The sequence below is a fragment of the Carcharhinus amblyrhynchos genome, chromosome 2, assembly GCF_965287045.1.
Source record: "Carcharhinus amblyrhynchos chromosome 2, sCarAmb.v2.hapA, whole genome shotgun sequence".
NCBI classification, from domain to species: domain Eukaryota; kingdom Metazoa; phylum Chordata; class Chondrichthyes; order Carcharhiniformes; family Carcharhinidae; genus Carcharhinus; species Carcharhinus amblyrhynchos.
The window spans coordinates 13529019-13553443 of record NC_137325.1 but is presented as its reverse complement, the minus strand read 5'-3'; the positions used below and the strand labels follow the sequence as shown (position 1 = coordinate 13553443).

At 43.0% G+C, this 24425-nt stretch overlaps 2 protein-coding genes across 3 annotated transcripts in view; both read left to right on the top strand.

Annotated features, from left to right (window-relative positions):
- Positions 1-16604, top strand: part of clptm1l (CLPTM1 like) — a 35762-nt gene extending 19158 nt beyond the window's left edge. The window contains exons 7-18 of the mRNA XM_080202551.1: positions 32-149; positions 1583-1677; positions 3296-3380; positions 6874-6977; positions 7139-7204; positions 9199-9249; positions 9571-9653; positions 9752-9786; positions 9898-9953; positions 11909-11953; positions 14179-14294; positions 15416-16604. Of these exons, the coding sequence (XP_080058677.1) occupies positions 32-149; positions 1583-1677; positions 3296-3380; positions 6874-6977; positions 7139-7204; positions 9199-9249; positions 9571-9653; positions 9752-9786; positions 9898-9953; positions 11909-11953; positions 14179-14294; positions 15416-15503 (942 nt within the window). The 3' untranslated portion in view covers positions 15504-16604. The remainder of the gene's footprint in view (positions 1-31; positions 150-1582; positions 1678-3295; positions 3381-6873; positions 6978-7138; positions 7205-9198; positions 9250-9570; positions 9654-9751; positions 9787-9897; positions 9954-11908; positions 11954-14178; positions 14295-15415) is intronic.
- Positions 16605-20262: 3658 nt separating this feature from the next.
- The window catches only part of tert (telomerase reverse transcriptase), a 44727-nt gene continuing 40564 nt past the window's right edge, over positions 20263-24425 (top strand). For both annotated transcript variants that reach the window (XM_080202529.1, XM_080202538.1), the window contains exon 1: positions 20263-20622. In XM_080202529.1, the coding sequence (XP_080058655.1) occupies positions 20404-20622 (219 nt within the window). In that variant the 5' untranslated portion in view covers positions 20263-20403. The remainder of the gene's footprint in view (positions 20623-24425) is intronic.

Genomic DNA, 24425 nt, shown 5'->3' with positions numbered 1-24425 from the left:
TTGTCTAATATTCTGAAACTTTATATTGCAGATTATAAATGCTACATCCATTTGGTTACCTCTTACGATCTCTTATGATGCCATATCACTTGGGAAGCTAAGATTTTGGACCCACATGCAAGAGGCTGTCTATTCACTACAACGCTTTGGTATGCCCTTTGTCCTTTCAAGTGGCCAGCTACTATTTTTTTAAGTGTAATTTTTGTTATCAAATTGAGTGATGTCAGTACAGAGGAATGGGAGTCTCCCCCATTTTGTGCAACCATATAAATATTGGTTAAACTGGCATAACATCTCTGCGAGCAAACGTTCTTCACTACTGGTATTAAGACATGTGTTGCAGCAATCTCAGAAGAGCATTATTTTCCATTTTTCATCTCAACAGTCCTGGGCCACAACCTTCACACTTGCTGATTTGGAACTGTATTATGGGCCATGCTACATCATATGCTATACCACTGTTTCCCTGAGTTAGAGCTACCCAATATTTCAGTCTTGAAGAATGTTATGACTCAGCCATGCAGAGGTGTTATGAACACATCAATAATTTTGCTTCTTTTTTGGAAGAATGTTGAAGGTGTTTTTATGGCCAGTGGAATCCATATGAACTGTTTCAGTTATACTTATCACTGTCCTGTTTAGCAAACAATGCAAGTACTGAAATACTGTTACTATCACCATCCATTTGATTGTTGCTGCATTAATTACATCTCTTGCCCCTCAATTCACAGTAGGTTAAGAAAATAAATTAGTGTTGGAATAAGAAAGAGCAATTTAGTCACGAAAGCTCATCATCTCTCAAATAAGTCCAATGAGAGCCTTTTACACATTCTACTTAAGCACTTTGTCAACTTGCTTGGCATTTTGAGCAAAGATGTTTCCTGAGACGTTGTAAATGTATTTTTTGGCTGGTGAGGAAATTGTTTAAAAAGTCTATTTATTAATGTAACAAGTATGCTTACATTAACACTGCAATGAAATTACTGTCAAAATCTCCATGTCACCACACTCCAGCTCCTGTTTGGGAACACTGAACACTTAGCAAGGCTAATGCACCTAACCAGCATGTTTTTTGACTGTGGGAGAAAACTGGAGCACCTGGAGAAACCCCACACAGATGAGGAGAACATGCAGACTCCACACACAAGTTACCCAAGCCCAGAGTTGAACCTTGATGCCAGGTTCTGTGAGGCAGCAGTGCTAACCACTGTGCAGCCCCACTCAATGCTGTGTTTAGTTGTTTTGTGAATGACATTGAAGACCACACTCAATGTTGAAAATTACAAATCACACCATTCGCTTTGGATGTAGTGATTCTAATTGTAATTTCTGCTGGAGGTAATTCCTCCTTCAGTGTAGGAAATCCCTGTTCACAGCTTCACCATCTTGTCTACAGAAGACCCAGCTGTTGGACTATTTTGCGTGAGTTGTAATGGTACTAATTATATTGAAATTTTGTTTCATTGCCAGGATTAATTTTACTTAATCCCAGAAGTTGCTTTATTGGAAGAAATGTCGTTTACTTAAACCAAACAAAAAATCACTTTTTTTTTTCCCCTTCTTTTCCCAATGCACATTTTAGGTTTCACTGAAAAAGATGTTGATGAAGTAAAAGGGATCTTTGTAGACACCAATCTCTACTTCTTAGCTTTAACATTCTTTGTCGCAGCATTCCATGTAAGTTGCATTTAAATTGGCAGCTTTGTTCTCTTGGGGCAGTTCTACCTTTGTTTAACATACTCAGACGAGGGGATGCTTCTCAGTGATAGACCCAAATATATAGATAAAGATTGTTTTATTGGGATGTTTGGTAGAATGTGGTGTTATATTGAGGTGTTTTATTGGGTTATCTGGTGGATTGTAGTGTTACCTGTCTAATTCAAGAAACCAGTGTGTATAAGAGAACTGTTTTTTACTCATTCATGAGAAATGGCTGGCCAGCACCTATTGCCATTCTTTGTTGCCAAAGGGCAGTCGAGTCAACCACATTGCTGTGGCTCTGGAGTCACATGTAGGCCAGACGAGGTAAGAATGGCAGATTTCCTTCCCGTAAGGGCCTTAGTGAATCAGATGGGTTTTTTCTGGCAATTGACAATGGTTTCATGGTCATCAGTAGATTCTTAATTCCAGATTTTATTTTTATTGAATTAAAATTCCACCATCTGCCATGGTGGGATTCGAACCTGGGTCGCCAGAACATTAGCTGAGTTCCTGAATTTAAGAGTCTAGCAATAGTACCACTGGGGGAGGCAGATAGTTTTAATGCTGCTCTCAAGTAATTTTGTAGATCAGATATTGAAAGCAATCACCACTAATTCTACCTACTTTTTACTTTACTAATTTTGTTTGCAAGAGCTATAGAATGCTATAGTATCAAAAATAATGCAAACTCAATTCGATATTTTCACAGCAAAAATCCATTAAAGCATCAATTCATGTGTACTTTGGTGCATACTTACGTGCTTAAACTTTTTAGAAGTATTTCCGATGGAATATGTTTATTTCCAGTTTAAGGACAAGCATAGTCCATTCAGCGCACCCTTGCCACTTCTGTTGTGTATCCAGCTACTAAAGGGTGGGCCACTGCGTTGCTTGTTGATTTTTTTCCAACTTTTTCAATGAAAAGTGCATCAGTGAAAGGGTCTGGTTTAGATTGAGATTTTTAACCACTGCACGTCCTAGGCATAGTTCTATGTGTGAAGTTCAAGATTACTGCATTCAACAAATTGGTAAAATTACACCTGGGATAGTGCAGTAATATGGACGGCACGGTAGCACTGCTGCCTCACAGCGCCAGGGACCCGGGTTCAGTTCCAGCCTCGGGTCACTGTCTGTGTGGAGTTTGCACATTCTCCCCATGTTTGCATGGGTTTCCTCTGGTTGGTCTGGTTTCCTCCCACCGTCCAAAGATGTGCAGGTTCGGTGGATTGACCATGCCAAATTGCCTCTTAGTATCAGGGGGACTAGCAGGGTAAATGGGGTTACGGGGATTGGGCTTGGGTGTGATTGTTGTTGATGCAGGCTGGATGGGTCAAATAGCTGCCTTCCGCACTGTGACTCTCTGGAATACCCAATACCTAATGTGACAACAAAAAAAACGAAGAATCTGCAGATTTGGTTATTTTGTTGCTTTGAAACATCTATTATCTGACCTTTCAATTTCATCTTGGGTTTCTGTAGTGTTTTGTTTCTTTTCGCATTTTGGGGCATTTTTTTCTACATTTCAAGGTGTTATTTGAAAACAATTTATTGTCACAGTCCTGCATTAAATATTTTACTTGTCTTTTTTGTGCAGCTCTTGTTTGATTTCTTAGCTTTTAAGAATGACATTACGTTTTGGAGGCGAAAGAAAAGCATGGTTGGCATGTCTACAAAAGCAGGTAAGAGTTCAGTGCAGCTAATGAACAGCACCCCTGTTTGTATGGACAGGCAACAAATATTGTGCCAACATCCCAGAAAAATTGCAATCTTAGCAATGACTCCCAGCTTACTTTTGTACTGTGCCCTTTTGTTTTACTTTTGCCCATGGACATCCCATTTTGGCTTGTTGAAAGGTTTAGTTTCTATGGCAGGCTGGTTTACTGATAATCTTGATGTTCCTGAAATTTATCTTAACAACAGGTTACTGAAGTGAACTAATTGAGTTTCTTTAATAAGCAAGATGTTAAAATGTGTTATTTTTACTTTTAAAACAAAATTACCCTGCCTCCCCACTCTGTTTATTCTCTGTGTATTTATAAAATGTGCTATATGGAGTTTGTTGAAACTGTGCCAGTGTGTGTGTAAATGTGAATATGATGTGCATTAATAGGTGCATAGATCCTTTTTACTTAACCATTGTTGAAGTACAGTCGCATTTAAAGCATCCACATTTAAAACTGGCAACCTCTGGTAAAAAGCAGTAACTTTCCATTTGCGTCCCTGTCAATTTCAAAGTTGGTGGCCACAGGGTCGCCAGTGCTTCACTTTTGGAAGAGACAGCATTGTGCATTCGTTTGGGCTTCTGTTTCTCCTATGGTTTACAATGGAGATTCAATATTACTGAAAATTGTTCCACAGCTTCAGTTCACAACAGAGGCAAATGGTGGCTAGAGTGAGTGAACGGTGACAGCAAGAGTGTTGTACTGTAAACCTAGGTGGAAATTCGGCTATTTCTTAATACGTTAACTGTCACATTACGACACAGCCCTTAAAATACACTGTGCCTCAACCAGTACTATCTGATAAGAAATAAGAAATAGGAGCAGGAGTAGGCCATCTAGCCCTTCGAGCCTGCCCCGCCATTCAATAAGATCATGGCTGATCTGAAGTGGATCAGTTCCACTTTCCCGCTTTCTCCCCATAACCCTTAATTCCCTTGTCTATCAAAAACCTATCTACCCGTGTCTTAAATATATTCAGCGAGGTAGCCTCCATCACTTCAATGGGCAGAGAATTCCAGAGACTCACCACCCTCCGAGTGAAGAAGTTCCTCCTCAACTCTGATCTAAACTGCTCCACCCCACCCCATTTTGAGGCTGTGCCCTCTAGTTCTGCTGTGCTTTCTAAGCGGGAAGAATCTCTCTACCTCTACCCTATCTAGCCCCTTCATTATCTTATATGTCTCTATAAGATCCCCCCTCAGCCTTCTAAACTCCAATGAGTACAGACCCAGTCTATTCAATCTCTCCTCATAGGCTAGCCCCTTCATTTCCAGTATCAGCCTAGTGAACCTTCTCTGTACTCCCTCCAAGGCCAGTATATCCTTTTGCAAATGTGGCGACCAAAACTGCACACAGTACTCCAGTTGCGGCCTCACCAGTGCCCTGTACAGTTGTAGCAAGACCTCCTTGCTTTTGTATTCTATCCCCCTCGCTATAAAGGCCAACATTCCGTTTGCCTTCTTGATCACCTGTTGCACCTGCAGACTGGGTTTTTGCGATTCGTGCACAAGGACCGCCAGGTCCCTCTGCACCGTAGCATGCTGCAGCTTTTTGCCTTTTAAATAATAATCCCGCCTACTATTATTTCTACCAAAGTGGATAACCTCACATTTGCTAACATTATACTCCATCTGCCAGGTCCTCGCCCATTCGCTCAGCCTATCCAGGTCTCTCTGCAGACTTTCCGCGCCTTCCACGCAATTCGCTTTTCCACTCATCTTCGTGTCACCAGCAAATTTTGTTACCCTACACTCAGCCCCCCTCCTCCAGATCGTCTATGTAAATGGTAAACAGTTGAGGCCCCAGCACCGATCCCTGCGGCACTCCACTAGTCACCAACTGCCAACTAGAATAGCACCCATTGATTCCAACTCTCTGCTTCCTACTAGACAACCAATCCTCTATCCACGCTAACACTGTACCCCCAACTCCATGCACCCTAACCTTTTGCAGCAACCTTTTGTGAGGCACCTTATCAAACACCTTCTGGAAATCTAAAAACACCACATCCACCGGTTCCCCTCTGTCTACCGCACTAGTCACATCCTCATAGAAATCCAATAAATTTGTTAAACACGACTTACCCTTCACAAATCCGTGTTGCTTCTGCTTGATCAAACCGTTCTTTTCTAGGTGCCTCGCTATTTCTTCTTTGACGGATTCTAGCATTTTCCCAACTACGGACGTTAAACTAACCGGCCTATAATTCCCTGCCTTTTGTCTGCTACCTTTTTTAAACAGCGGCGTAACATTAGCCGTTTTCCAATCTTCCGGCACTTCCCCAGAGTCTAGCGAATTTTGATAAATAATTACTAAGGCACACGAAATGTCTCCTTAATTCCGGTTGGTGTTTGTTTACCAATAACACTGAGCAATGATGCACCTTCATTTGGGACATGATATACCTTTGGCCAATGCTGTAACATACTGCCAAACTTGATGGGTTGTATATTTTTCCATATATAAATTAAAATACTACTTTTCAATATTGAAGTTTTGCTCAAAGCCAATTAACTAGAATTATTTTAAATTTTCTTAGCTCTACCACATCATGTCGTCACGTAGCAGACAAATCACATTCACGTGATTGCCCTTTTGAAAGCAGTGGGGTCGTAACAATATTGATAGAATTGTTGTTCTGGGTACTGAAATGAGATTCAATTTCTGATCTCTATTGAGTTAATGAATTTCAGATGGACTTGGAACAGAGTCAAGAATTGGCATTTGTGATCCCTGGCCTAAGGATGGCTGGAGCAAATGGTCAAAGTTCCTGTTCTTGATGATTGGAAGTGCATATATCATGGAGTCGTAGATAGTCATATTGTCTATGATGATCTTATAAGTCCGCACTCTGAGAGATACTGTGGTGTAATGGTAATATCGCTGAACTAGTAATCTGGGTCAAATCTCACTACGGCAGCTGCTGAAATTTAAACTCAATCAATAAAATCTGAAACTGAGAATTAGTCTCAGTAATGATGACCATTAGACTATCATCAATTGTTAGCAAACCCCTACCTAGTTCACTAGTGTCTACAAGATACTAATGTGCTGTAGGGAAGGAAATCTGCCATCCTTATCTGGTCTGGCCTACATGTGACTGCAGACACAGAACAATGTGGTTGACTCTTAACTACCCTTTGAAATGGCTTGGCAGCCACTCATTTCAAGGACAATTATGGATGGGCAATAAATGCTGGCATGACCAGTGATGTCCATATCCCATGAAAGAATAAAGAAAGTAAATGTCTATTCACTTTTTTTAGATTATGGATCTAAAGGAAAGAAAAACTGAAGGAGCAAGAGTCCTTGACTGTGTACTTGTTTATATTTTGAACAGAGCTGCACATGTCTGTTAAACGTTTGACCTTTTGACAATAGCCAATCATTTGGATAGGAAAATGATTAGTAGAATGTAACGTTTTTCTCTCCGTCTGGTTCCCTCTTGCAGTGCTTTGGCGATGCTTCAGTACTATTGTGGTTTTTCTTTTCCTTCTGGATGAGCAGACCAGTTTACTAGTCCTTATTCCAGCTGGAGTTGGTGCAATTATAGAGGTAGAGTAAAAATCTGAAATTACACACGGATCAATATTTACTTTTGGGCATTGGAGCAACCTTTAAGAGGTTTAAAACCTTTTTAATTTTGGAACTACTATCAGTATTTGTTTTTCGCGTGTGTAAATAAAGAGTAACTTGTGTGTTCCTTTGTACTGTAGGTCTGGAAAGTTAAGAAAGCCTTTAAGATGACTGTTAAATGGCATGGCTTAAGACCAATATTTCAGGTGAAGTATGAAAAAAAGCTGCGTTTTATTTCACAAATGCACAGCGATGATTTTGCATACTAAACTACTTGAGCTAGTTTTTAGATTGTGGACTTAGCTAAGCTGTTTAAGCATTAGACAGTCAAGGATTGTATGTAGGAACAGTAAGAAGTCTCATAATGTCAGGTTAAAGTCCAACAGGTTTATTTGGTATCATGAGCATTTGGAGCGCCATTCCTTTATCAGGTGACTTGCCTGATGAAGGAGGAACACTCCAAAAGCTTGTGATACCAAATAAATCTGTTGGACTTTAACCTGATATTGTGAGACTTCTTACTGTGCCCACCTCAGTCCAACACCGGCATCTCCACATCATGTATGTAGGAATTAATTGGTTATGTTGGCCTGTTTCTTTTAAATTCCACATGATGTTTATTTTGAAGCAATCGCTACACTTGCTGCTGTACATTCTTGCCACCAGTATCTGGCAGACTAGGTATGGAACTGGGTTAGAAACCCAAAGTTAATGAGTTCCATGTCCACCTATCCATGGAATGTTTGAAATAAACATAAAAATTTGCAAATTAACATCCTTGTCAACTTCGGAGTCATGGATGAATGTCCATGATACAATTGGTAGATATGGCCACTACCCATCATTGTAAAAGGGGGAGGAGAAAACATCTTCAGCACAAAGTCATCCTCCACTGTGGGGTGTGCACTAATATTTGGTAATTGAGACAAACTGAGAAAATTTCGACATCTCTGAAATACTGTGGGTTGTCAATAACACAATTATATCCCTTCAAAATGTATCCCTCAACCATCCCCCCCACTTGTTTGTGGGATTTCATTCTGCGGAACATGGCTGCTGCATTTTCCTTCATTAGAACATAGAATTTACTTCATTGGCTGTGAAGCACTTTGGAATATCCTGACATGATGAAATGCACTACAAAAATCATTTTTAATGCAGAAAAGGTGCCCTACGGCCCTTCACGGAGGCATAATCGATAAAAGATATGCCTCAAGTCAAAGGAAATATTAGATGAAGTGACAAGAAACTTGGTTGAAGAGGAGGCTTTTAGGGGAGGTCTTTCAAGAGAAAATGCGGGAAGAGAGGTAAAGATGTTTGAGCAAGAGGTAGTTCTAGAACCTTGGTGGTTAAGGCTTGGCCATCAATGAAGGGGGAACAAGTGAGGTGCCAGAGGTAAAAAAGTGGGGACTATGAAAACAGTTAGTAAACCTAATGGAGGCTGAAGAGATGTGGAGAGGGCAATACCATGAATGGATTGCAACAGATGGATGATAAACTAGAAGTTTGGAGGGGGTGGGGCACAGGTAGTGAACCTCAATTAGCAAAGATACAAGTGAATAAACTGGCACAGCAGAGTTTTGGATCAGCTGAAGTTTTCTAAGGACAGAACATCGTCCAGGGCATCACTGGAATAGCCTGGAGGTGACAAAGGCATGGGTAATTGCTTTGACGTGCCGAGGCAGGGTTGGAGCTGGGTAATATTACGGAGGTGAAAGAAGGCAGAGTTTACAATGGAACAGACATGAGGTGAGACATGTGACTCTGTGCCTATCAAGGATTTGAACTGGTTGATGTTGCATTTGGTGGCCAGGACATGGAGTTAATGAATCTCCCAAGAAAAGGTTATCTAATTAGTTAGAAGTTTAATGGGAGTGTTGTCAAGGCAGCAGGAGGTTGGTGTCCTAGAGAGACAGGGGAGAAACTAGATAGATATTGGATTAGAGCTAGGTTAGGGTGGGGTGGACTATTCCTCATTATTTCTCGCTTTGGAAGCCTGCTGGATCGGAGGTATTGGTATCTGACTTTTCTCCTCCCAAGCCTGAGGAAGCTGGGCCAGATTTTATCAGACACCATGTAACCAAAGGAATATAACCATAAATGTCAGGGCATTCCAGTTTACAACCAACAAGTTGTCTGTGACAAATCTAATTTTAGGTGAGCAATGAAATGGATTACTGTGGGGGTCTTTTTTTTGCAGTTTGGAACATTTGATGAATCTGAAAAAAAGACTGAAGAATATGATACTCAGGTATTTGGCTTATTTATGCTATTCTACTTGGGCTTAGCCTGATTTTTAAAAAGAAAATAAAAATAATGTCTCGTTGAAACATTATTGGCTTTGAAGCTTATGCCTCAGTCTATACTTAAGTAAAGATAATCTGTTATCCCAATTTGAGCTTTACGTTTATTAGAAAGAGTGCTAGCTGATTCTAAATCAAACAGTGAAATATTTAAGGATTTGATGCAGTTTTAGAAATGTATGGTTGTTTTTATTTGTAGTGGGTATGATTATCTCTGTCCATTTTAAACATGTCCTGATAGTTGTGGATTTTCCTCCCTTTCTGTTTAGGCAATGAAATACTTGTCCTATGTGCTTTATCCCCTCTGTTTTGGTGGAGCAGTGTACTCCTTATTAAATATAAAGTACAAAAGGTAACTATTAATGGCCCTTGACTTAACCTTTCCATAAAGATTCAAAAATAAGTAAACGATCTAATGCATTGGATTTGCCATATTTCATATCTTTTCAGTTGGTACTCATGGTTGATAAATAGTTTAGTTAACGGTAAGTGTCTCTCTCACACTCTTTTTTAAGTTTTTTTTTCAATATAACAAATATCTAAATGACTTTATTTATTCTTGCATGGCCATTAAAATGTCCGTGTGGTTGTTGCAGGTGTTTATGCTTTTGGATTCCTGTTTATGCTGCCTCAACTGTTCGTTAATTATAAGGTTGGTGATCAAACGGTTTATCCAGTTCTTGTTACAGCTATTTTAGGAGCAATTAACCCACCTCGCTTGGAAATGAAATGATCCAGATGCCATGTTGTAATATTTCAAACTTTCTCTCTTTGACCCCCCACCTTGCCACGTTATCAGTGTATTATATTCTCCTTGGCTCTTTTGGTGGATTCAGGTATCTGCTGTTCCTTTCTGAGAAGGCAGTCTGGTTACCAGAAGTGTGAGACAGTGCCCCCCCACTCCCCCCCCCCCCCCCCCCAATGCCAGTTTTGTATTTCATTTGTGAGAAAGCTGTCGCAGAGATTAAGGAACCACAAATGCATCTGGCATCCAGAATTGGAACATCCGATGAAGTCTCCCCGAAGACTCAATGGGTAAATGTACAATTTTGGTAGAGTGGTGTGGAGAAAGATGATCGGCAGTGCCTCTCTACGTTCCCTGGCTGGAGCGGATTTTGGGTAGACAGTGTGCAGGGGGAGGGGGCATTTGTTCAACATCACAGTTTAATGACTTCTGGAATCGATTGAGCTTGATTGATTCTCAATGCTCAAAAGTTCTGTCTAGCTAACTACAGCTCCAGAGAACGGGTCAGATATAGGTCCACACATTAGAAATGATGAGGGTCACCACTGTACTGGAGGGCTATCAGCACTGTTGCAGATTGATGAGAGTCTAAAATGGACAATTTAAACTTGTTCTGTTTGCTTTTTGAAAGGTATTGTTACTGTTTTTACCCATTTGACCCTTAAATTCTAATTTGAGGGGAAAGAAATACTATCAACACTTTTCTAAGAAAACATCTCTCTTGCTCAGATTCTGTTAGATTTATGAAGGCATACTACATTGACTCTTTTAGATGGGCAAATTTGAATGACTTATATGGCAAGTTCATCTGCTGCTTGTCATACATGGGCACTCAATTATAGCTTTTTAAAAAATATTCATTTTCAATATGTTGCTGTCACTGGATAGGCAGCATTTATTGCCCATCCCTAATTGCCCTTGAGCAGATGGTGGCAAGCAGCCTTCTTGAACTGCTGCAGTCCATGTGGTGTAGGTACACCCACAGGGCTGTTAGGGAGGGAGTTCCAGGATTTTGACCCTGAGATGGTGAGGGAACAGTGATATATTTCCAAGTCAGAATGGTGAGTGACTTGGAAGGGAACTTCCAGGTGGCATTGTTCCCAAATTTCTGCTGCCTTTATCCTTCTCAATGGTAGCAGTCGTGGGTTTGGAAGGTGCTGTCTAAGGAACCATGGTGAGTTCCTGCAGTGCATCTTGTAGATGGTACACATTACTGCCACTGTCTAGTTGTGGAGGAGGGATTGAATGTGGAAAGATTTGCATTCATCCACACAAGTGGAGAGTATTCCATTACACTCCTGACTTGTGTCTTGCGGATGGCAAACAGGCTTTGGGGAGTCATGAGGTTAATTACTTGCTTCAGGATTCCAAGCCTTTGGTCTGTTCTTGCAGCCACAATATTAAATGGCTAGTCTAATTCTGGTCAATAGTAACCTGTGGTATAATGCCATTGAATGTCAAAGGGAGTTGATTAGATTATCTATTGTTGGAGATGGTCATTGCCTGGTGCTTGTGTAGTGTGAATGTTACTGAACCCAGTTCTTTTTGCAGTGAAAATCCACAAGCTACACTTGAACATTGGATCCTAGCCAACTCGTATGTTCTCTTCCCCCTCCACCTCTTCCTCAACCCCACTTTCCGCAAAGAATACCCAACAGCAGCTTTCCAGCTGAGGTGTTGGGGCTTCTTTATCTCTGTGGCTTAATACTATACCAAATGATATCTTTAACCACTGTCTCATCAGGGGAGCCAATAGCTATTGTCTCTAATGGGAATAGAACTTGCTTGATGCAAAATATTTGTTTTGGAGGGAAAAAAGTCTCAAGACATCCACCGATTTAATATTTTCTGTTTACTTGCAGCTGAAATCTGTGGCACATTTACCATGGAAGGCTTTTATGTACAAAGTAAGCTATTTTGTTTGCATCTCGAAATTTACTCAAATATCACATTATGCTAAAATGAATTAGAACAAAGCCCAATTCCTCACACGGTGGTTGCAATCTGTTGCCTGTTACATGGAGAATTCCACGTTCTTAGCCATGCCTTTTTGCTATCGACCACCTTATAAAGCACGCTGGGATGTCTCATTGTACACACTGAGCACAATAGAATGTAAGATATTTACTTTATTCCTGTCCACTTCTGCCTGCAGCTTAGAACAGTGTCAGTGTGTGCTTGTCAATAGCAGGTTGATTCACTCCACAGATTTGAATTTTGTTTTGAGAGTTCAGAGAATGTCCTATCCTCAAAGCAAATGTAAATAGTTTAGTCCAAATGATTGTACAGCATTAATGTAGCTAATTTAATTTTTAAGCTTTGTAGTTTAAAAAAATAGAGATAATTGTGCTCCGTTGCCTTGTTTGAGATGATGGCTGTCCTAGGCACTTTGCGCTCTTGTATCTGAATGTGCTATGGTGGCTTTTTGCAGATAGACGGCACTAATTGAAAATAAAGCTGGGTTGGGGAATTGGAGTATGCTGGTGGTGTAATGATGGCTGTGTACTCCATATCCTACCATTTTTGAACATCTGGGTTTATATTGAGCACTGCATTTGTGATCAAATTATGGGTGTAGCAATAGTGCGTGTTTGTTATCTGAACTGGAATTTGTACGTTTCATGCATGTACCTCTCTCACCTTCTCAATGGTGGACCATGAGATGGTAAAATGAGATTATATACGGATTAAAAGCAAATTACTGCGGATGCTGGAATCTGAATCAAACAGAAAAAGCTGGAAAATCTCAGCAGTTTCAGACAGCATCTATGGAGAGAGAATAGAGCTAATTTTTTGAGTCTAGATGATCCTTTGTCAGAGCTGAAGAAGGGTGATCCAGGCTCGAGACGTTAGCTCTGTTCTCTCTCCACAGATGCTGTCAGATCTAAGATTTTCAAGCATTTTCTGCTTTTGTCATATATAGATTGTTAAGCTGCTTTATTTCTAAGCAAATAGAGAAAAAGAGATAAATCAGTAAAACCTATTAGTGAGTTACATTCAGATCTCCTAACTTGATTGCAACCAAACGACTCTAAAAATCCATCTGCATTCTTCCTCAGAGCCTGGCCACAACTTGTCATTATTAAGGTTGGCATGTGTTTTAACTGGAGCTGACATTACCACCGCCAAAAAATTATTCAAAAACTCTGCACAGTGACAATGGCAAAAATAACCTGCGACATTGTTACTACTTTTAGTTTAACTTGTTTTCTCAATCTAAAGGTGGCTTCATTTTTTTTCATTTATATTAATGTGGATTCATGAGCCACTAAGCATAAACTTCTACTCTGGAATTGCTGTTTTATAGTTTACACTTCCCTTGAGTTTGTTCTAGGCTGGTATTGTCACTATAGAGAAAGTAGGTTCAAATGCTGAGATGTAGGTTGAGATATCCCTGGGCCAATGGTAAAGAAAAAGTTGTGAATACTAGAGAAGTATAATATCAAAATGTTTTAAATGTACTATCTTTTGACAAATGAGCAAGCAGATATTTTGTATCCAATTTTAGGTATGAAGGACAGAATACTAGTTCCTTTGTTCAACCACTCCTGCCTCCAATATAAATGAAACACAAATCTTTTTGATTTATTATTGTCATGTGTATTAGTATAGAGTGAAAAGTATTGTTTCTTGCATGCCGTACAGACAAAAACGTACCATTCATAGAGTACATAGGGGTTGAAGGAAAAGAGAGGGTACAGAATGTAGTATTGCAATTACAGATAGGGTGAAGATTAAGATCAACTTAATGGTAGGTCCATTCAAAAGTCTGATGGCAGCAGGGAAGAAGTTGTTCTTGAATCTGTTGCTACGTGATCTCAGACCTTTTGTATTGTTTTCCTAATGGAAGAAGGTGGAAGAGAGTATGTCCGGGTGCATGGAGTATTTGATTATGTTGGTTGCTTTTCCAAGGCAGTGGGAATTGTAGGCGGAGTCAATGGATTAAATCTTATCACTTCCTTTTGATGGCCGAGTAGAAATAATTAATTATGGCCTATTATAAGTGTAGGTTTGGATTCTATTGTGTTAATCCTGTTCAGTTAGCAGTTTAATATGCATTATCTAATGTTTTCCACCTTCCGATTCAAAATAATGTACCTCTTTAATTGTCACAACCTGTCTCTCATTGCAGGCATTTAATACCTTTATTGATGATGTCTTTGCTTTCATCATCACCATGCCAACATCACACAGACTAGCTTGCTTCCGGGATGATGTAGTGTTTCTTGTTTATCTCTACCAGAGATGGTAAGACTTACTAATGTTGCAATGTGAGAAAATGAGATTTTTAAACTGTGCTGTATTTTACATTTCAAGCTGAGGTTTCATTAGAAGGATGAGGGAATGAGTAAAGTGCTTTAATTTGCTGAATTTGAATTGGGTCCAAAATTCTTGACTAAAATGGATTTAAGTTTTCTTCCCTGCAAAATGGATCCTTTCTTTTAAAGTTTATTTACTAGTGTCAAAGTAGGCTTTCGTTAACACTACAATGGAGTGACTGTGAAAATCCCAGTCTGGCACCTGCTCAGGTACACTGAGGGAGAATTTAGCATGGCCAATGCACCTGACCTGCACATCTTTGGATTGTGGGAGGAAACTGGAGCACCCAGAGGAAACCCACACAGACATGGGGAGAATGTGCAAACTCTTCACAGACAGTGACCCAAGCCAAGAATCAAGCTGGGGTCCCTGGTACTATGAGGCAGCAATGCCACTGTGCCACCATGCTGCCCCATATCTTGATACAAAATATGCCGTTACCTCAGACCACAACAGCTGCTGTATAAGAGATGACAATGCCACTTTGCTCTACAAATACATTATTATAAAATCACACAGCCAATACATATCCTGATACTGACAAGGCAAACACAGTGGAAGAATGTTTCATATTTTTCATATCGCTGTTATAATCAGTGACACTCACATCTCAAAAATGAATTTTTAAAAATATCGCAGTAAACCATGATGAGTACAAAACCCCCAACAAAGGGAAAACATTGCCTTGGAATTTCTTTTATGAATGCATTGTTGTCTTTAAGTACTGGCTGTCAGCGCCAGGAATCTGGGTTCGATTCCCAGCTTGGGTCACTATCTGTGCAGAGTCTGCACTTTCTCCCCGTGTCCATGTAGGTTTCCTCCCACAATCTGAATGACGTGCTGGTTAGGTGGATTGGTCATGCTAAATTCTCCCCCAGTGTACCTGAACAGGTGTCGGAGTGTGGTGACTCGGGGATTTTCACAGTAACTTCATTGCAGTGTTAATGTAAGCCTACTTCTAAATAAACTAAATCAGAATAACTGGATGGATTTACCTTTTTAGTCATACCTCCTCTGTAATTCTGACATTGTGTTATCTTTCATTGCAGGCTTTATCCAGTGGATAAAAGCAGAATTAATGAATATGGTGAATCATATGATGATAAAGAGACTGTGAAAAAGCTGCACAAAGAGTGATTTTTTTTTTTGACTGGGTTTTCACTGATAGCCATCTTTCGAAAGCTCTGCTACCTGCAGCACAGCCACTTCACCGTTGATCCTTTCCTGCTTATGACTCCAGGATGAATATATCTCCAGCAGCGTCTGCCTTTCTGGGTTTATAACTCTGGGTCATAACTCGTGAGAGTTAAACAGTATTACTCTTATAAAGAAGATAAAAGTGTAAACTATAATGTTGTTTGACAGCAACAGCTCAAATTTGTATCTTTAATGTGACTTCCTTCAAGGGTCCAAGCCGATGTGGTGTTAACTGATCAGAATGGTACTAAAGTTAGCCAAGGACAACTTCACCAAATGACCAGAGTACTTAAGCATTATCGCACACTACTCTTACTGGCTTGCTTTATTTTACTGGTTTGCAAATGGTTTTGTTTTGAGTGAGGACATTACAACATTTATAATCTGACTTGATGTCATTGTTTCTTTGTGACTGGTTATTACTGGAGCTGTGGTTCTACATTCCATTTATTTATTGTATTAGTAAACCATGATTCAGCCAAACGAATGATCAAAACATTTGAAACTAATCCAGGTTAGCACGGAGTGGACCTTTCAAAAAAAAATTCAATTTGGACATTAAACTTGACCACATCATTGATTTGTCAAAGGTAACAAACAATAAGTATTTTTCAAATTAAATGTTTAAAAAGATAATAATTTGTTAGACTTGATTCTCAAACACTGAAATCTGACCTTTGCAACACTTTTAATTTATCCCACAGTATCACTTTGATTTTTTTAAAGGAATGTGGTGCAGAAAATAATCTTGAGCTAATCTATGGGAACATCTAGCTGTTTAGAAATTGATTTCTTTTTGACAGAAGGTTCACCATTTCAGGTTAATGACAGTAGACATTGGTTCAAAGTTTAAAAATGGCTCTGATTTCTGTTGATTTAATAATTGACATCACTCACTAATCTGCTCCATAGTGCTCTGTCTAGGTTCTTCTGCTGATTGGTAAAGTTTGCTTTGATTTGCTGAACAGATGTAATGATCTCTGTCTTGAGTATGCATTCTTTTTTCTGGTGATTTGGTTATAAAGTTATTTTTTAATAATACTCACCAAAAGTGTGTTCTGCAGTTTTTATGTAGCTGTGATGGTGAACGCAACTTTTTTCCAAATTTAAAACACAAAGGTACTAAACATTAAACTATTTGCAGTGGTGTCTGATCTTTTCTAAGGAGTAAGTCCCAGAGCCTAAGTGCTGAATACTGTTGGATATCTTTTGACTTATTTTTAGTGATAGACCCTTAGGCGCTGAATTTTTTTTAACCGATTAAAATCGCATCTTTACAACCCTTGAGCCAGGCTGGTGTCAATCCTAGACTGGCTGGAGTGACAGATATAATCCATTCACTTGTGCCCTTAAAGTTTGGCTGCGGCTATGCATTTTCTTAATCTGGTTTGGTAGCAGAATTAAAATTGGATAATGCTAATATCAGCTAAACTGTCAATCCTTTAACAGAGATTGGCTTCAAACTGGTAAAGGCAGTGTAGTGCAGGGCGATTTACCTAGAAAGAAGTGAATCCAAGATGTGGTGTAAATGGTGAATGCATGAGAATGCCAAATCAGTCCAAAACCATCATCCAACACAAAACTGCTAGCACTAGGCAACTGTGAAAGGTGAAAACAAAAATTGCACTAGACCGGAGCAATAAATAAATTGCTGCATGTTATCTGACTTAATTTTCTATGAAAGTACATTTAAAAATACATGCATATAAGCACATATTATACTACACACTGATTTAAAATGAGAGTTTCTTTCTCATCCACAAAATTGTGAGGTTACAGACTTCAGCGTGTCAGTATGGGTTTCCTCCAGGTGCTTCAGTTTCCTCCCACAGTCCAAAAGACACGCTGGTTAGGTGTATTGCCATGCTAAATTCTCCCTCAATGTACCTGAACAGGAGCTACAGTATAGCAACTAGGGGCTTTTCACAGTAACTTCATTGCAGTGTTAATGTAAGCCTACTTGTGACACTAATAAATAAACTTCAGCAAAAACCATTACATATTTAGTCTGGGACTGGATCTTTCAAGGATGTAGCCCAATTTCAGTTCAGTTCCCACAGACGCCACTCTTCATGCTCATTAGTCACAGTGACAGGCTCTTCCATTACAGTCCCTGGGTGTGTCCTGTCCTAACAGTGGTGGGGGCTCAGCAGTCTGTGTTTTCAATTTTGTTTGACAGGGTGGGGGCACAAAGTCCTCACCCTTGACTCTGGGCACCCATGAAGGCCCATGGCTTCAAGTCAAATGTGAGCAAGGAAACCTCCTACTGATTACCATTGCAGATCTCTCAATTGACAGATCAGTAATCCATGTTAAATATAACAGCAATCAGGGCATTGAATGTGCCTGGATGGGCCCTTACTCAGCACAGAATGGCTCAACTAGACATTCATTAGGTGTAGTGGACCATCAGCTGCAATAGAACAATGCAATCGCAAACACACATACCCTGACCTATTCTTCACTCCTCCATCCTCATCAAGCCAGCAGTCACCCTTGGTTTAATGAAAAATGTGCGAGGGCACACTTGGGGTGCCTGACAAGTGCCAAACTGGTGAAGCAACAGCATAAGTGCATGCATATGAAACAATGCTACAGACAGTTTAAAATTCTGTAGCACAGCAAAGCTCTGTAGCCCTGCTTTCTTTTTGTTCATTCGTGGGACATGGGTCCCATGTTGGCTAGCCAGCATTTATTGCCTATCCCTTGTAGATAGTGGAGGACAAAAATGCATCAAACAGGATGAGTCCTCATGAAAATTCCATTTCAACTCTAGTAGAGCCCAACGCAAGTGCAAAAGTATTTGCACTCATGATCAGCTGGGTCTTCTGGAGTCCTCCACATCACTCAGTTGTCAGTCTTCAGTCAATACAATTCATCATACATGATGTGACGAAATACCATGTATAAATCTGGCTTAAACAGTCAGTGAGATGTTGCTTACATGGGAAGTGCAGTCATCACAAGTATTAGTGATGCTGATCTCATTAGCACTGAATGTAATGGGTCGAATAATATTCATTATTAATAATCAGAAGCATCCAGCTCCAATAGTCAAGTACACTGGGCACAGTAAAGGCTACAGATCTTAATGACCTGTAATTTAGCTGTATATCTGAGCTTGTTCTGGATTACAGATCCTCAGTAATCCAGAACAAGCCAAGATATACAGCTAAAATACTACCTGGTAAATGTGGGGAAAAAGTCCAGGTAAGTCTTGTCCACAAAAGGCAGGCTAAATCCAATCTGTCTAATGCTGTAGTCCAGGAGAATCCTTATTCCCTGTACAAAGACTTGAGTTAAAGAGGTTAGTTAATGAATGTATTACCATCCATTACATGCACTGCACAAAGGATTGCCAACTGATTAACTTTTTCTGGATATTTCATTGCTTGACTTGCTCCCGTGCTACAGCCATTCAATGGTTAACACATCGATCCTGGTGACATACTGCTTTCATAAACCAATTGAGAGCATCAGGCTAGATTATTAATCCAGGAAACACAAGGACTACACCACTCCAAGAATAAATGCATAGGAGAGGAAGGACAATGCTGGTAGGGTGAGGTGTCAGGTGGATGGGAGGAGAGGTGAAATGTTGAATGGGTGCAGTTAGAAGTTTCACAACACCAGATTAAAGTCCAACAGATTTATTTGGTAACACGAGTTTTCGGAACACTGCTCCTTCATCAGGTGAGTGAAGAGTTGGGTTCACAAACAGGTCATATATAGACACAAATGCAATTACAAGATAATGGTTGGAATGCATGTCTTTACAGGTACAGCGATGTGACTGGAGAGAGGATTAAGTACAGGTTAAAGATGTGAATTGTCTCAAGCGAGGAAAGTTAGTAAGATTTTGCAAGCCCCAGGCAAGTCATGGGAGTTGCAGATAGTGTGATATGAACCAAGATCCCGGTAGAGATCATCCCATCGTGTCCGGAACTTGGCTGCTTCGGAGAACGCTTACGCAAAGATCAGAGCTTAATGCCCGTCTCTGCTGAAATGTTCCCCGACAGGAAGGGCACACTCCTGACTGGTGATTGTTGAATGGCGTTCATTCATCCATTGTCGTAGTGTCTGCATGGTCTCCCCAGTGTACCAGGCCTCAGGACATCCTTTCCTGCAGCGTATCAAGTAGACAACGTTGGCTGACTCACAAGAGTATGTACCGTGTACCTGATGGGTGATATTCTCATGTGAGATGATGGCATTTGTGTCGATGATCTGGTACGTCTTGCAGAGGTTGCTGTGGCAGAGTTGTGTGGTGCCGTGGTCACTGTTCTCCTGAAGGTTGGGTCGTTTGTTGCATAAAGGCACGTAATGGGGGTGTGGGGAAGGCCTTGGTGAGATGTTCGTCTTCACTGATGACATTCTGAAGGCTCCGGAGAAGATGTCACAGCTTCTGCACTCTGGGGAAATACTGGACGACGAAGGTTACCCTATCCGCCGTGTCCCATGTTTGTCTTCTGTGGAGGTCAGTATGATTTTTCACTGTGGTGGGTTGGAATTGTTGATCGATGAATCGAGCTCCATATCCTGTTTTTACAAGGGCGTCTTTCAGCATCTGCAGGTATCTGTTGCAATCCTCCTCATCGGGCTATCAAATAATCCTGTTGGACTTTAACCTGGTGTTCTGAGACTGTGCCCACCCCAGTCCAACACTGGCATCTCCACATCATGGAATGGCTAGGGAGAGGAGATGGGGTTGAGGTGTAGATTGAGTGGGAGGAGACTGTGTGTTGCGGTGTTAGCTGAGCAAGAGGAAATGCGAATGTGATTGATTGCTGGGGGAGGGATAATAAAGGGGGATTCCTGTCACCTGGCCGTGAGCACCACCATGGCAGATAGCAGGCTGTATGAGCTGCTGCTCTCGGTCTATCCCACAGTGTGTACCCTGCAGCAGTTCATTGCGGCGATCAGCACCGCTGCTGCCGCCGCTCCGCCAGCGCTGCTGCAGTCCAGTGATCCCGAGAGCTACCAGCGCTTCATCTCCCACCTCACCGTCTGTATCCCCGGGGAGGCGAGGGCGGTGTGCCGGCCGCTCACATTCCAGCAGGTACCTGGGGAGAGGAAAGGGGGGGAGGGAGGGGAGCTTCTCCCGGTCCAGGGAAACACAACCCCGGCAAAAATACAAACGCGTGGCGCCTTCTGCATTTCCGCTTCGCTTTGCGTCCCGCGGGAAAGTTTAAAGCCATAACCAGAGGCACAAAACTGGTAATACTTAGTGACACACAGTCACACTCCCCACAGCGTTATACTCACACTCCCCATAGCGCTATACTCACACTCCCCATAGCGTTAACCCTCACACTCCCCATAGCGTTATACTCACACTCCCCATAGCGTTAACCCTCACACTCCCCATAGCGTTAACCCTCACACTCCCCACAGCGGTAACCCTCACACGCCCCACAGAGTTATACTCACACTCCCCATAGCGTTATACTCACACTCCCCACAGCGGTAACCCTCACACGCCCCACAGAGTTATACTCACACTCCCCATAGCGCTATACTCACACTCCCCACAGAGTTATACTCCCACTCCCTATTAGTGTACACTCACACTCCCTACAGTGTTAACCCTCTCACTCTCTACAGTGTTATACTCGCCCTGCCGGCGGCGTTAACCCCCTCCCTGCCGGCGGCGTTAACCCCCTCCCTGCCGGCGGCGTTAACCCCCTCCCTGCCGGCGGCGTTAACCCCCTCCCTGCCGGCGGCGTTAACCCCCTCCCTGCCGGCGGCGTTAACCCCCTCCCTGCCGGCGGCGTTAACCCCCTCCCTGCCGGCGGCGTTAACCCCCTCCCTGCCGGCGGCGTTAACCCCCTCCCTGCCGGCGGCGTTAACCCCCTCCCTGCCGGCGGCGTTAACCCCCTCCCTGCCGGCGGCGTTAACCCCCTCCCTGCCGGCGGCGTTAACCCCCTCCCTGCCGGCGGCGTTAACCCCCTCCCTGCCGGCGGCGTTAACCCCCTCCCTGCCGGCGGCGTTAACCCCCTCCCTGCCGGCGGCGTTAACCCCCTCCCTGCCGGCGGCGTTAACCCCCTCCCTGCCGGCGGCGTTAACCCCCTCCCTGCCGGCGGCGTTAACCCCCTCCCTGCCGGCGGCGTTAACCCCCTCCCTGCCGGCGGCGTTAACCCCCTCCCTGCCGGCGGCGTTAACCCCCTCCCTGCCGGCGGCGTTAACCCCCTCCCTGCCGGCGGCGTTAACCCCCTCCCTGCCGGCGGCGTTAACCCCCTCCCTGCCGGCGGCGTTAACCCCCTCCCTGCCGGCGGCGTTAACCCCCTCCCTGCCGGCGGCGTTAACCCCCTCCCTGCCGGCGGCGTTAACCCCCTCCCTGCCGGCGGCGTTAACCCCCTCCCTGCCGGCGGCGTTAACCCCCTCCCTGCCGGCGGCGTTAGCGCTCGCAATCACTATAGTGTTACCCCCTCCCCGCCTGCGTGCGTTGACCCCCTCCCCGCCTGCGTGCGTTGACCCCCTCCCCGCCTGCGTGCGTTGACCCCCTCCCCGCCTGCGTGCGTTGACCCCCTCCCCGCCTGCGTGCGTTGACCCCCTCCCCGCCTGCGTGCGTTGACCCCCTCCCCGCCTGCGTGCGTTGACCCCCTCCCCGCCTGCGTGCGTTGACCCCCTCCCCGCCTGCGTGCGTTGACCCCCTCCCCGCCTGCGTGCGTTGACCCCCTCCCCGCCTGCGTGCGTTGACCCCCTCCCCGCCTGCGTGCGTTGACCCCCTCCCCGCCTGCGTGCGTTGACCCCCTCCCCGCCTGCGTGCGTTGACCCCCTCCCCGCCTGCGTGCGTTGACCCCCTCGCCATCCCACAACCAGAACATGATGCAATTTAAGCTTGTTATTGAGAAAGAAATAGACAAGCTGCAAAAAAAAAAGTTTTGGCATGGGCAGAGTGGATTTTAGTAAAATAAGACAGGGTTCTGGCCAAGGTAGACTTGGAAAGCCACTCATGGGAAAATCTACAGAAGAGCCGTGGGGAGGCATTCAAAAAGGGAATGGGGAGGGTGCAAGTCCAGCAAGTTCCCTCCAGAGTGATAGGAATAACAAGCCCAGAGAACCATGAATGATCCGAGATGTTCAGGATACAATGAGAAGGAAAAGAAAGGCAAAGTACAAGGGGAACAACTCAGTGGCAGCATTAGTGAGGTATAGAAAATGCAAGGTGGAGCTTAAGAAAGTAATTCGGAATGCACAGAGGGGATATGAGAAAGCTCTGGCTGGTAGAAGGAGGGAAAATCCCAAGATATTCTATGAGTATATCAATGGGAATAGGATAACCCGGGAAAGAATCGGACCCATTAGGGACCAAGGGGGGCAATCTGTGGGTGAACCAGTGAACACCGGTAGAATGTTGAATGAATATTCACATCTATCTTCATCCAAGAGAATGAGGACAATGATATGGGATTCAGCGAGAGGGACTGTGAGGTTCTTGAGCAAATTGCCATAGGGAGGGACAAGGTATTGGAGGTGTTGGTAGCCTTAGAAGTGGGTAAATCTCCAGGCTCAGTTGACTTGTGCCCTAGGCTGCTGTGGGAGGCAAGGGGCTCTTACTCAAATTTTCAGTTTCTCTCTGGCCATGGGGGAGGTGCTAGATGACTGGGGAGGAGCTTATGTGGCTCTACTCTTTAAGAAGGGTTACAGAGCTAAACCAGGGAACCGCAGGCCAGTGAGTCTCACATCAGTAGGGAAACTATTAAAGAAATTTCTGAAGGAGAGCATCTATCTCCAGTTGGAGTGGCAAAGCTTGATCAGAGATGGTTAATGTAGCTTCGTCAGAGGGAGGTCATGCCTAACAAATTTGATTAAAGTTTTTGAGGAGATGACCAGGTGTGTAGACAAAGGTAGTGCAGTCGATGTAGCTTATATGGATTTCAGCAAAGCCTTTGACAAGGTCCCACGTGGGAGATATGTAAAGAAGGTAAATTCATATCAGGTACAGAGTAATTTGATAAAGTGGATTCAAAATTGGCTCAGTTGTAGGAGGTGCAGGGTGACTGGAAGCCAGTGTCCAGTGGCATACCACAGGAACCTGCTTTGGGCCCCTATTATTTGTAATTTATATAAATGGCATTGATGACTGTGTGGGGGGTAGGCTTAGTAAGTTTGTGGATGACACAAAGATTGGACAGATGGTTAACGGTGAGGCAGAGTGTCTTGTGCTACAAGAAGGTATAGATGGAATGGTCAAATGGGCAGATAAGTGGCAGATGAAATGTAACCCTGAAAAGTATGAGGTGAAATACTTTGGAAGGAATAATTTGGCAAGTAAGTACTCAGTGGATACTAGGAAGCTCTGTGGAACAAAGGGACTTTGGCATGTTTGTCTATAGATCTCTGGAAGCAGAAGGGCATGTTAGTCGTGTGGTGAAAAAGGCATATGTGACATTTGCCTTAACCGATCGAGGCATAGATTACAAAAGCAGGGAAGTCACGTTGGAGTTGGTGAAGCCACAGCTAGAGTACTGTGTGCAGTTCTGGGCACCACGTTACCAGAGGGATGTGATTGCACTGGAGGGGGTGCAGAGTAGTCATCCGATGCCCATCCCTAGTTGCCCTTGAAACTGGGTGGCTTGCTAGGCTATTTCACAGGGCAGTTCAAATTGCTGTGTCTCTGTAGGCCAGACCAGGTAAGGATGGCAGATTTTCTTCCCAAAAGTGAACCAGATGGATTTCCCTGACAATAGTTCCATGGTCATCAGTAGAACAAAGCACAGGAAGAGGTCCTTAGACCCTCAAACCTGCACTGACTATGCTGCCCATCTGAATCTATTGAATTCAAATCCCACCATCTTCTATGATGGGATTTGAATCCCAGTTCCCAGAACGTTAGCTGAGTTTCTGGATTAATAATCT